At 39.0% G+C, this 13,971-nt stretch overlaps 1 protein-coding gene across 5 annotated transcripts in view; it reads right to left on the minus strand.

Moving 5' to 3' along the window:
• TAFA5 (TAFA chemokine like family member 5) overlaps window positions 1-13,754 on the minus strand; it is a 444,786-nt gene extending 431,032 nt beyond the window's left edge. For 2 of the 5 annotated variants that reach the window (XM_063323371.1, XM_063323370.1), the window contains exon 1: window positions 12,705-13,754. In XM_063323371.1, coding sequence (XP_063179441.1) covers window positions 12,705-12,816 — 112 coding nt within the window. In that variant the 5' untranslated portion in view covers window positions 12,817-13,754. The remainder of the gene's footprint in view (window positions 1-12,704) is intronic. The other 3 variants (XM_063323373.1, XM_063323372.1, XM_063323374.1) reach the window with 3 other exon arrangements.
• Window positions 13,755-13,971: the final 217 nt, after the last annotated feature.

A 13,971-nucleotide genomic window follows, 5' to 3' on the forward strand; every position in this document is an offset into this window, starting at 1 on the left:
CCTCCACTATGGCAGTTCTCGCATTAAGCAAAGAGACAGAAGCGGATGCTCTCCCTTTCACCAAGTACGGCTTCCTGACTAGCAGTGACATTTCAGACTCAGGTGCCTGCGGAAAAGACAAAGACAGACAAGTCTCAACACAAAATCCACTGCCTGAAAGCAAGCACTCAACCCAGCTCTTCGCTTTCTTTAAATAACTTGCAGCCACAGACTTTTATCATACCCTATAAACCAATAAGGCTGTTTATCTTACAGTCCTAGAAAGAACTGCTGTTATCAGTATTTAAATATTTAAGTGTTTTTATATAGTCTTGGAGGAAAGACCCACAGAAGAAAAAATACTACATTTATTTACTGATCAAACTAACAAACAAAATTACTCCTCACAAAAAGTCCAGACAAGATATGAATTAATCAATATGATACATTTGTTTCCAATGAAGCAAAACTAAAATGGATGATCCAGAGCATCATGTGGTTTTCTCATATGTGTATCCCTGTGTTTATACATCAATCAGTTCTGGGATGTAGGTAAGAGGAAAAACAATCAGCATACAAACAAGCTTCAGTGTGTATTTACAAGCTTTCTTTTTTAAGGACAGAATTTTCTCTGACAGTTGTCAAATTGGGTTTTACCTGATTTGAAAGGTGCTCTGTTGACTTTTAAAGAAATGCTGTCAAAGTCTGCAAATCAAAGTTAATATCCAACTTCCAATTCTTTTCAACATGTCAGCAAGCAAAATTCAAAATTATACTTCCTCTATTATTTCTTTAAATTTATACTTTTTTTTTCCTTCTAACTAAGGTTCCCTTTTACCTTCCAATTAAAAAAAAAAAAAAGCAAAACAAAAAAGCCCAAACAAATAAACAAAAAAAAAAAATCTCTGCTCTTTAGGGGGAAAAAAAAAAAACACACATCAGCAAATTTAGAGAAACGAGAAAAAAATGTTACATTTTCATCAGGTAAGTTCAGCTACAGTGCTACATCCTAAGAATAAATATTTGCATTATAGAAATACATACTGAGAAGAGTAAACCGGAAACCAAAATAAGAAAACAGGATTGGTCAAAAGCATACTTTAGAAATGCTGCTCCTTGACTTTACAGAAGAGCTCTGAAATTTTCAATCCATTATGCTTCATGTGACCACCCCTTTCAAAGAAAGAATGAAACCAACCAGTTCTGGTTTAAGTTCTGGCTTCCTGCCACCCACTTTTAAGAGAGCTGTTCCACAACTGGAAAAATGTATACTATCCAGCCAAATCATAGGTATTTTTTGTCACACAAAACATACATGATCTGAGTAATGTTAACATGCACCTGAAATTTAGATACCCCTGTCATGGCAAATGATATATACGAATGTTATCTACCAGGGCTCTCCAACATTTTGGCAACTTAAAATGTTTGTTCAAATTACATGCGCTGAAACTAAAAGCGTATTTTTTCTCAACAGTTCCGTTCGAACCCTCTGTGCATAGTCATACCTGTTGCTTTAATACACTTTTCGAATAATTTAGAATGACAGAAGAAAAATTAAATTCTAATTTTGGATGTATTATATTCTCTCTGCACTGACAGTTTACTAAGTTCTAATAAGGTGCATACGCGTAAGCCTACAGTATGCCATATCACAGACTTTATAATTGGTCTCAGAGAACCTGATGCATGTGGAAGAAAAACAACCAAGCCCAATTCTCAAATCTCTGCAGATCTAGCAGTTGGGAGAAAAAGTCTCAACACATGTATCAAGTTAATTTGTCTGAGAAGTCACTGGCAACCCGTGATTCACATAGCTGTACTTGTCAGACTGAGTAACAGAAAAGCACTTCACAAAGTGGCAAGACAAACAGTAGGGCCAATTCACCTGACCTTATATAAGAAAAATAAGAAAGCAAACCTGAGAAATATAGAAAAGTAATATTAGGACTCTATGCTAACATGGAGCACTAAATTCTAAAAGAAGCTCTCAGGAAGGAAATGGACATCAGTTACTGTAAGCAGTGAAAGGAAAGGCAGTGAAATATATTTGGAATGTGCTCTAGTAATGTAATGTCGGAAATATTTTCTTGAGTTCTACAAATTTGGTCTTTGACGGATACAAAAAATCCCCTAAGAATTTCAAGGAATTAACTAAAAAAATAAGATAGGTAGTTGCTTCGTTTTATTTTGCATCTGTGCTTCTATTAAAGTATCAAGAGGAAAAGATTACTTTTACTCTGTGAAATTGAGGATTCTGAAGGACATCCCTTTCCTCTATATAGAGATAAATTATCTGAGCAACAGTTCTTGGTATTACATATGCTCAATACAATGTCAGTCTTGTGTAGTCAATGTAATATTTCTGCCAAAGAATATACTGGTTTACCCCTACTCCTGTCAAATGTCAAAATGGAAAAAGATAAGCATTAAGCTATTTCGTAGGAATTACTCTGAAATGCCACCAACTCAAGTGTTATAAGTTGTTTTTAAACTAACTCCTTGGAATTGTATCTGAAATACCTCAAATCCATTTATCATAATTACAAGTGGCAGTTCACGGAACTCGTTATCACCCTAAGAGTTCACAGCAGCACTTCACAGAACTCTGCAAAAGCATAGGAAAGGGAGGCCATACAAAACCATAAACTGTTAAAGAGTCTCTTGGCTAAGGCATTGTAAAGAAGATTATATTAGAAAATAATCACATTTATAGACAGGATTAACGTAGAGATCTCTAGTTATACAGGCAGCACAACCAGATTTGGCAGCTGTTAGACAAAAAATGCCAATGAAGATATATACCAAGGAAAAAGGTGAAAAGTGGCAATATATTTCTTGAACAAAAACATACTGATGAAAGAATGAGGTATAGAAGGCAACAAATCTCTCCAGATGAAAAGGACTGTAAAAATGGCACTTACACTGAAGAAAGTAGAATTGGAGGAACTACTCGGGTCATAAAGCCCAATACTCTACCAAGAATAACCACATAACACAAACTTTTTTCATACGTAGCTTTTATTTTCCAGGTGAGGGGAGAAGGAAGGGCAGAAGGAGTTGAGAGGGGTGGCACTTCAATGCTCAATGCAATTTATATCCGCTCTTATATTCAAGGCAAGCATTTCTACTCCTCTTCGCCCCTGCAGCTTTTTATATATATGTACACATTGTTCACCTATAAACCTTTTCTTACCTAAATCACTAGTAGATTAAGATGATTCAAATGTACTAATCACACTATAAAAGGTTGCATGGTGCAAATGTGTTTAGTATTGTTTTCGTATGGAAGAGGCTTGAAAAAAGAGACGAAGAATGACAAAGCTGATAACCTTTGGTACACTCATGTAAAATTCACCTAGTTTCCAACTTTTGGAGAAAAGACAGTATTTTTAGACTGCCCAGAGTGTGAAAATACTGGCAACGAAACTGGAGAATTTACAGTGAGGCAAAACACATTGCAAAAAATGTTCAGAATACAAGCTGTTTGCAAAGATGTCTTCAGAAGATCCCAGTAATTTATGCCAACTACTTCCCTCAATTTGTACAAATCCTTTACTGTAGTAGTTCAGTATCTTGACCTACAGTCTTAATGAACCTCTATCACATGCCTATTTTTCTACATTTTTTCTTCCCTACATAAATACTGAACCAGTTACGTGGCATTAAACATTTAAATATTAAGCATGGGCCTTGAAAATAAAATAAGCAATATTCTAAAGATGCTGTAATGAAGGACTGGATTAGTGTGATAACATATATGTTAAAATCTTAGCAAGTTGTCTAACCTGCTTTTTAGTCAACAAAGACAGGCACTTCTGCAGCACAGTTTACCTCAAACGACATCATGTATCTAAAACCGATCACATGAACTGCACAAATGTCTATGTTTCCACTGATTTTAAAATGACATTAAGGCAAATATAGATGACTATACTGCATAAATCTAAGTAAGGAAAGCCAGTCCTATTCAGATGGAATTGAAACTATTTGTCAGCCAAATCCAACTCGGGATCTGAGTTACAGACCATGTATGTTTGTTTTTTTGGGTTTTTTTTTTTTTTTTTTTTTTTCTATCTGGAGCTGATAACTTAAAAGGAAAACATCTGTGAAAATTCTTTAAAACAATATCTTAAAAGAATCATAATTCCCGGTATTAGGATTTACAAAGACATGTTAGGTTAAATGCATTACAGAAAGTAATTTCAGGGAAACTCCCACCTTTAAGCAACATTAAATGAGAACAATCTTTAAAGTCTCCTGGTTTTATTTTAAATATTCATGTGTTTTTTACTGAGCACATATAAATACAAACACATACATACTCTCATCTTAAAAGGAATTTTCAATAAAGCACTGCTGACAGTGTATACAGAAAAAGCTCTAGAACACCCTTCTGATACTTTTCAATAAAATGATCTTTAAGATTAAATCAGATTAGTTCAATTCAGAAAAGAATTTTATATTTTTGTGATTCAAGCCTATATACAGAAGTACTCTGGAATTCATTCACTATACAAAAAATAATAGAAAAAGTCACTTTTCTTTTAGTTTGCACAGAAAAGAAGTGTCTATCCAAGGTATAACTAAATATAAAGTCCATTTTGGTTCAAAAAAAATGAGCAACTGGTGAACCCTTTCAGTAACCCCAGAGAATGCGATCAGTAGCAGGTAACCTCTCACAATATCTCACAATAACTCATATTTACTTTAATTTAAAGCAAGAGATCAAAAGTCATGAAATGGTTTGGGTTGGAAGGGACCTTTAAAGACCATCTAGTCCAAATCCCCTGCCGTGGGCAGGGACATCTTCCACTAGACCAGGTTGCTCAAAGCCCCATCCAACCTGCCCTTGAAAACTTCCCATGATGGGGCATCCACAACTTCTCTGGGCAACCTGTTCCAGTGTCTTGCCGCTATTATCATAAAAAAATTTATTCCTTACATCCAATCTGATTCTACCCTCTTTCAGTTTAAAACCATTGTCCCTTGTCCTATCACTACAGGTCTTGGTAAAACATCTCTTTCCAACTTTCCTATAAGACCCTTTCCTATGTTGAAACACCACAACAAGGTCCTCCTGTAGCCTTCTCTTCTCCAGGCTGAACAACCCCAACTCTCTCAGCCTTTCTTCATAGGAGAGGTGTTCCAGCCCCCTGATCAGTTTTGTGGGCCTCCTCTGGATCTGCCAGAAGTGCTAGAAGTCACTGTTCACACAGCATTTCAACATTTCTGCTTGCAATTGAATCATTTAATGAAGTGGAAGAGCATAGCTTAAACCCAATTCTGTCATCTGGCTAAGCTGTTCTGCCAAACTTTGCACTGGTGTAGTTCAATGGAAAAATTAAATATTCTGCTAAAAGGGATACGGTCATCTGAGAGTATCAAAAGTGATACAGGCATTTGGGGTTAACAGTATCGCATATTGTCAGCATATAATCTCTTAGAATACATTTGTCAACATCAGAGTTCTAAAATAATCAGGAAAAAAAAGGAGTTCTAAGAGCAAAAGTAAATGCCACTATAAATTAAACTATGATTAACAAGAACACAATAAGAATTCCCTTCTAATTTTTGATAGAATTCAGAAACAAAAATTTCTTTTTGATATATAGTAATTTCACGTTTCTGTAAGAATTAAGGACTTTTCTCTCAGATGATGGAGTTTTGTCAGCTAGTGGAACCAGCAGGTTCTACCGCTGTGCTTGAGTACAGTCGGTCACTACAGTTCTTCTCTACAACGGATGAAAAATCAGGAATCAGTCCAACCAACATAACTTGTAATTTGAAACGTCACCAGTCTCCTAGGCATTCTGCTCTGGGCTTTTATTCAGTTTTTGGTACACAAAATACAAACAGAGCACATCTGTTAACAATGTTTTGGAATTAACCTCTACACAAGACAAAACCAGAAACAGTCCCAGTTCTGGACCTTCAAAAGACCAAACCAAAGAATGGGGTCACAGCTCAGATTGCTACTTTCACTCACAGGTAAAGACAGAAGGAAGCTGTATTTTGCCAGGTATGCGATCCTAAAAATATTGTAAGATCCTGCCCTGTTAAAACACCCTCCTGTTGGAAGAACAGGAGATGCCTGTGGTGGAGAGCTCTTAAAGACAAGGATCAGTTGAAAGCATGTCTTAACTCAGTCTACAAGAGAATGCGGCAGAGAACATAAAAACTAAAAATAAAGTCATACCAACCTACAGCCTTGAGGGGAACTGTAACCAAAGGAAAAATAGTAGCTAGAGGTCTCTCTAGATATAGTTAATGTTTTCTCTAACTGCAGCATATCATTTGGCAAAATAAATAACGTTTTGTTCTAGAGAAGTAACTTCCCTATCGCTGTACTGGGCCACAGGCACTTAAAAGTGCTAGGAGACACAAAACGGGATGATACCAAGTAACTAGCTGTTGCACAGAGACTGCTTTGAAAAATAGTCAGTTATGCTCCTTGTATGAGAGTTAGATGAGATACTTTCCTGTTATCTGAGAGCAATAAAGTGTTTGAAGAAAGGTGTCAAAAGAAGCAGCCCCATCCAGAGATCGAAATAAGACACAGGTCACAAAATCTTCAGATCAATAGATCATCACATGAATGCAAAACCCTCTACCATTATATTTGTGATTCCTATACTATAACCAAAGTCCATTTATTGAAAAACATGCACAAAATCTTTGAAATAAAGCTCTACACCAAGAATACTGGAAAACATACTCTAAATACGGTTCATATGTTTTCAAATAGTCACCACATAACATTTTCCTATTTGCAGGGCTAACATAAAAGCATACCCATGAAGAGATGACTTCCCAAAACATCTACAATAGCAATTTTGCCAGCCATCTGTGCAAAAAGCAGTGTAATTTCCCTTTAAACAGAGGAAAAAAAAACCAAACACCTAAACAAATCCCCAGCCAAACAGCAGAACAACACACCTGGTCAAACATGAGCCTAAGCGTGAAAACATTCTGGTTTGAATTTAGCAACAAAGAATATGCAGGCCGGGAAGATTGTGGTTAACCAGTGCTATCTAAATTTGCCTATGTATGTGACACTTCTGTACCTAGTTCAGTATTGAAGTGCATTTTTGAGTTATTGACAACATTCAAGGTATACTTCTAATAAAAATTATTTAGCATGCCAGATGCTGGACTAGCTGTCAATGCGTTTTTTTCACATAATAGCCTTATGGTTAAAGCATTCACTAAGAAAGCACTAAATTACATCTAAAAACTGAGATATTTCATACCCACAGCTTCTAGCAGAGAAGAATGAGTGGGGAAATACCCACGTACAAGGCTAAACCCAGTGAAGGATTTACTACCACTTCTTCAACGGAGTCACTAAGCAAAGAATGAAAGATTAATGGGACCCCAACAAAAGAAGATAAAATCTAGCCCATATTTACACACTCCCAATGCTGTTTTCATAGTATATAGTAAGAACAATACAGTGCATTGCATAAACAGAAAAAAAAAGGCAAGTCAACTCTCCCCTATCAACCCTACTGAAAGATATGGAATACTCTGCTGCCACGTTTCATTGAAAATATCCCTTTCTTTCTAGTTCCTCCTCCCTACTCTTGTCCCATGACATCCACCTATGTCAGCGGTTATACTTGCAATGGAAGTAAGAGTTACCAGAATTCAAATACATTTGAGAAATTATAAATGGTGCTTACTTAGCCTTAAAGTGTTGAATTCAACATTAAAAGCAATAAGAAGACATTTCTTACATTGATGCCAACGACTTCTATGTAATACATGATCTGGACAGACTACAACATAACTGCTGAGCCAATCTCAATGTCAGTTTGGTACTCACATTGACAGGCAGTATGTTGTAGAGGCCATTAAGTTCAAAGCACTGGTTTTAATTCAAAAAAGAGAACCTTGTTAAAAAGGAGCCGCTGGGATGTTATATAAAGAGATAGAATTTTAATACCTAGCTTTTCCTAATTAATGTCATAAAAGCATTACTTTTTATTTCTATACACAAACCAGACTGAGAAAAGTTTGAATAATAACAGTTGTTCTATATGTCACATTCATTCTGTCTGCAGGGTTTTGGAAAAATACAAACACAATAATTCTTGCAGAAAACATAGTAACATTACAGATCAGTTTGGACAGATTAAAAAAAAACCAAACTGTCTTTTTTCATTTGTAAAAAGCAGAGAAAGTGATCTGAATGATACAGGGTCAGTAACAGGGGCTGTAGGCCTTCATTCAGAGGTGACTTGTTTGCATCCAACTTAAATCAGCAATGACCATTTATCATCTAACTGCTGCTTAGTTGCCAACACACGATGATATGGTAGCTCCCGGTGGAGAGGTGTCCAGGTGACAGTCACAGCTAATTGCCACCCCTGCTCACCGTCTCAAATAGCGTAAGGGAACAATAAGACCTAGAGACCATAGTAGCCCGTGTCTTCTAGACAGAAAGCAATTCCAGAACAGGATGATGAAAAGGTGTTTCTCAAATGAGCAGTGTCCACCCAATGTGAAACAACAGCATCTCAATTTAAGGTGAGGTCAATGTAATGTTTTTCATGGGAATTATCTGCATTTGGTATGGTACCATGCAAAATCTTTGAGACACTTTTGTTATTTGTGCTAAGGACTTGATTTTTCTGCTCGAGAAATTCCACAGATTTAAATGCTAGACTGCAGAATCAGTCATTTAATAGAACCTATCAGTATTTCATCATTACAGTGCTCTCATTTTGTATTCTGCAAGCAAAGAAATACTGATTTAGGAGAACACTTCCCATTTCTTTATTACTGTGAAAGAACTTGCACTTACAATGCAGAACTGTAGAGTTATGGGAAATATTTTGTATTTTGGACTTTTGGATTCTTTTTTCCTAGTACTATCACCATTTAGTCAGCATAAATGCTGGGCTTCATATTGCTCTCTTACATACCCACTATTTAAAACAAGACGGTGAACTTTCCAAGTACCATTCAGTTTTGGTAGTTCCCTTCAAAAAACCCATTTGCTTGCCCTTATAAGTATTACCTTAACAGAACAGCAAAACCTATAACACCATGGGGGTCTAATGTTCTATTCCTTATGCTTACAAAACAGTATAAAATAAGGAAAGCCAAAAGCTCAGAACAGCCATGACTTTGCTAAAGCTGAATCATATGTTGTTTAAAAAGTCATCATTTACATATAAGTACCTCAATATTTACAGCAAAGCCAACTGAATAAATACACTAAGAAATAATTCTGAATCAGAACTATGTTATTTTTGGATTTCTGATGTAGCATGTAGCTTTGATACCACAGAAAATTTCTTCAATTTGACCAAACTTTTTAACATGGAAAAATGTAAACCCAGTTACAGAAGGAGAAAAAAAAACCCAAACAATTCAATGTACCTTCACGACATAAAAACAGTTACTTCAAGAATTCACTGTAGGTACTTCTCTCTGGTCTACCACTGTTCATTAAACAAGTATGCTGAATGCATGTCTGGGATCCAAAAATGTCACAAGTCCTCTAATTTCAAACTGACATTGAAGGTGGTGACCCTCTATCTACCAGGACAGCTTTCTGAGACTGTTTTTACATTTACTTATGGTTCTGTTAAGTAAACTAACTCCTTGGTGGTCACACCAAGGACCATAAACAGCCTATTTCTACTACTTAATTTTTGCCTTCTCCTGTTGAGAACCTACCAAATCAGACCGTTTTTCTTTGGTTGGAGAATATTACATTATATTTATCACTATAGCAACTAACCTAATTGACTTGATGCAGGTTTCTCTTCCACCATAGGATGGAGCCACTATCCCTAAGTATAATCTAAACATTTAAGAGAGAAAAAATCATCAGTTTATAATTTTACTATGTCAAAGAGAACATAACTGGGCTTTAGAAATTAAAGTATAAATGAAAGTCTAATGGAATGCACATATACATCCAGAACACGCTTTATAAATATGCGTATCTGTCAAGTGAAACTCAGAGTATGTTGTTTACTGGTTGCTCTCAGTAACAGGGATGACTATTGTACAACAAATACATTCCCAGAAACAAAGATTCACAAAGCAATTAGGGGAAGGGAAAGCAAAATTCACCTAACTGATTCAGGAATAAGCTTCGTCAGACCAATAGACTGAAAATGAAAATACACAAGGCAGATCAAAAGTTTTATGGATAGTCCTAAAAAAATGGAAATATGTAAAAGTTCTGATATTATTTTTTTTTGAGTGGCAGGGTTTGATGTAAAGGTAATAAAATGATACAGTGAGAGATGATCAGATACAAGGTTCCTGTAATTACTTTAATAATGTATTCACCTGTATTGTTTTTTTTACAGAAGTCTGCTTGATATCAGAGATTTAAGTTGGTATACTTCCATATACCTGAATATAAGGTGTGTGGAAAAATACAGAACATCTTACATTGTCAAGTTCTTTTCTTTTACTTCCTAAGAAATATGGCAAAGCTGTTATTCTTAAAACATAACTGACAACCTCCCCTTGCCTCCTCCCCCCCCCCAGTTATGCTTTTCTTCAAAAAATAAGGCATCACATGAAAAAAAAGACTGAATAAAACCTAGATGATTTCTAAAAGAATTCATAAAATTTGCTGTACTACTTTACCTAGAAATAGCTTCACATTTTTTTCCTTGATTTTTAAACATCTTCACCCTTTCCACAGAGCAAAAACATTTTTTGCAATTTTTCAAATACTACCGCTAGAGAAAATGTTCATGGCGCTTCATTAACATTTGGAATTGCAGTTATCAAATCAGTGAAAGATTACATAAATGGTGAAGTGTTTTGACACTGCATATTTTAAGCTGCATGGTGCTTTTCAGCACTATATGGAATGAAGAGCATACTATGTGTTTGAGGAACACCATCTACACTGCCTGAGAGAACTAATTAGAAACTCATCATTTAAGCACACCAGAAATTGCTTTCATGTTATCAGCTAACATTTGCATTGTTCAGCATCAGTAAACAATGCAAAAAATAGATATTGAACAATACATAACAATTCAAATGGACAACTTCATTCCTTAGAACAGAACGTTGTCAAACCTCTCACTGTTGAGTATAAATAATTTTTAAGGTGTCAGAGTTTACAGTTAACTCTTTCTGAGGCTCTGCTGACAGAAAATACCTGCACAGAACTCATATCTTCTCATAAAAAGCCTGGGACCCTCCAGACATTTCTAGCACAAACTTAATAAAATATTTTCTATTACTAATATCCAGCTGAATTCCCTTTACACTTGAACTATTCATCCTGAAATACGCATTTACTGAGTCACCTATCTCCCAGTATGCACATAAATTCTTTTACATCTAAGTTTGTTGTTTATTATACCCTCTATATTAGCACATCGAACATGGCATTATGTACAAAACAAAATTATTTAAAAGCATGGCCTCTTTGATATGAATTTTTATGAGAAGTGTAATGCAAAATGAGCTTCATTACAAAATATGTTATTCTTTTTGGAATAAGCCTCTTTCATAGCTGTCAGTACAGACAGTCCCTGTAACATGCAAAGAAAGTGAATTAAAGGTTCTCTTAGCCAATTACAATCTTGTTTCAGAAAAAAAAAACCACCACAGAAAAATAGAGCATATAATACGGTTGGAGGGAATGGAATAGAGGGTTAAGAAATGCAGCAGGCATACTCCTGAAAACCAGAATCCATTTCCTATTCATCATAACCTACACCTATTACAGCTCAACAAGACAAGCCTAGTGCAAAGTCTTTTATGCCACAGCTTAATGAAAGGAATACGCACTATGTGTAAATTACAGACCACATTCAGCTCAGGTTGGGAAAATACTGTGTAGATTCATTTTGGCAAAGTTGTACAGGTCCCTTCTGATAAATTACATATTTTTTTATTATTGCATAGAAACTCCTTTTTCTATTCTCTTTGAAAGACTGCCACTCTGGAACCATGGACTAACTTGCACTCCCCAGAAGTATGGGCTTTAACTGTATTTAGATTACATAACTGATTGAAAATTACTCTTGCCAAGAGCAAAAAAAAAAAACTAAGACGAAAAAATAAAGACCTTTAAAAGTATTAATAGTCTGGGTACTTGACTCTACAGATACCTTATCTGCATCTCAGTGTGATTAGTGGCCAATCTCTCAAGCCTGATAAAGAATATACCAGACTCTACCGATAACCTGTGATGCAGCTCTAAAACTGATGGCATGGGCTTACTAAACTGCTGAGGATACGCTAAGGAAGTGCCGGGGTGTTCCAATGCAATTTCACAGTCAGAGGATCACATATGATCCCAGTGATGTTAAGACATCTGTCACTTGACTAAGTACATGCTTTCTAAAGGAATGAACATAAGCAAAACAACTCCTGTTCATGGAAGGTGGATGGGAGTAAGAGAGTGTGTATGTGGGGGGAGCACGCTGGGAGAGAGCTGGTAACATCTGATAATCAACAGTGAATAGTGAATCACGGTTACTACCACTAAAAAGTTTGTTCCTAAGATCCAGGAGATGTTTCTGTTTGGACTGGAAATGCCACATCTACAGCCTATGGACATCCCATAAAGTGTCAGTCCACCTGCTCTACCACAGGGGAACGGGGGAGAAGCATGGAGTACCCATGCCTGCCAGCTTCAGAGCTCTACCTTTGCCAGAAGCGTTACCTCAGATGTGAAGGGTGTGGATTTACATCCAGCAAAAGCACCAGGACAAATATGTACTTACTGCAGTAAGCGATTAGGAGACTAGCCAGGATCATGATAGCCCAGAAAGTTGAGGACATGCTTGGCAAGGCGTTGGCATCTTTCCTACTGCTTCTTCTGGGAGATGGAGCCATTGAAGCCACTTCCCCAGTGAGGGGGGAAAGTCAGATAGTTTCACCAGCCAGCTCTCCCCTTGACCGATGGCCTTTCTCCACGTGTAATCCCCAAGGAAGGCATCTTCCAACCACCCCGCGGTCCATCAGCAGCAACACGGCCCTGTCACAGGAACCATCTTCCAGCCAGAAAGCCAAGATGACTCTAAAGCGTGCAGGACTTTGGCGCGGTGGCCGCAGCCAGCTTTCCTCCCGTTACTGTGGCGAGGTTCACCAGCGTGGTGGGCTTTACTGGGACTCCGCTGCCTGGCGTGGCGCTGAGCTCTGGAGATGTCCCACGAACGAGCCTCTTTTTATTATTTTTTTTTTCCTTTTCCTTTCCTTTTGTAATTGGCAGAAGTTGTTTCGCTTGTTGGCCGTCCCCCTGCCTCCTCCCCCTTCCCCGGCGGGCAGACGCCCCCCGGCAGGGGCCCGGGCCCAGGCGGTGGTACCGCGGGGTGGCCTCCCCCGCCCGCCCGCCGCTCTAGGGCGACCCCCGCTCAGGCCGCCGCCGTCTCCCAGCCCAGGGCAGCATGGCCGCGGGCACGGCGGGGCGAGGGCACCTCGGCGGCCACCGCCGCCCGCCCGCGGGGGTGGGCTCCGCCTGACAGCTCGACGGGGCAAAGGCGACCGGCAGCCGCGGAGGCGCGGGGGACGGCGGTGCCCGCGGAGGGCTGAGGACGGCGGCGGAGACGGACAGCCCGGCCCCGCGGGTGGAGAGGCGACCCGTCCCCCGCGGCGAGTCCAGCCTGATCTCCCCTCCCGGCTCGCTCCTGAGGGGTCGACGGGGCGGAGGCTCGAAGAGCGGCCGGGTCCGCGGCGGGCGGGACACTTTATGAGGAGGGTCGGCGGCGGCCGCAGCAGGTCTCCTCTCCGTTCGCCGCCGGCTCCGCTCTCAGGCTCTACCGCTAGAGCAGCGCCGGCCCTTCAAGTAAAAAGGAGGAGGAGGAGGAGGAGGAGGAGGGGGACGGCGGTCACGCCCACAGGTGAAGAGCCCACGGAGCGGTCCTTCCCCCGGCGCCGCGCCACCTGCGCGTCCCCGCCGTTGGAGCGCTCCCGCCCGCCGGCCGCACATCGCCCCCGCGCCCGCCCGCTGCCGGCCGCGCCTCTGCCTCGCCTTGCCTCGCCTCGTCCCGC

The sequence above is a fragment of the Chroicocephalus ridibundus genome, chromosome 1 (assembly GCF_963924245.1).
Source record: "Chroicocephalus ridibundus chromosome 1, bChrRid1.1, whole genome shotgun sequence".
NCBI classification, from domain to species: Eukaryota; Metazoa; Chordata; class Aves; order Charadriiformes; family Laridae; genus Chroicocephalus; species Chroicocephalus ridibundus.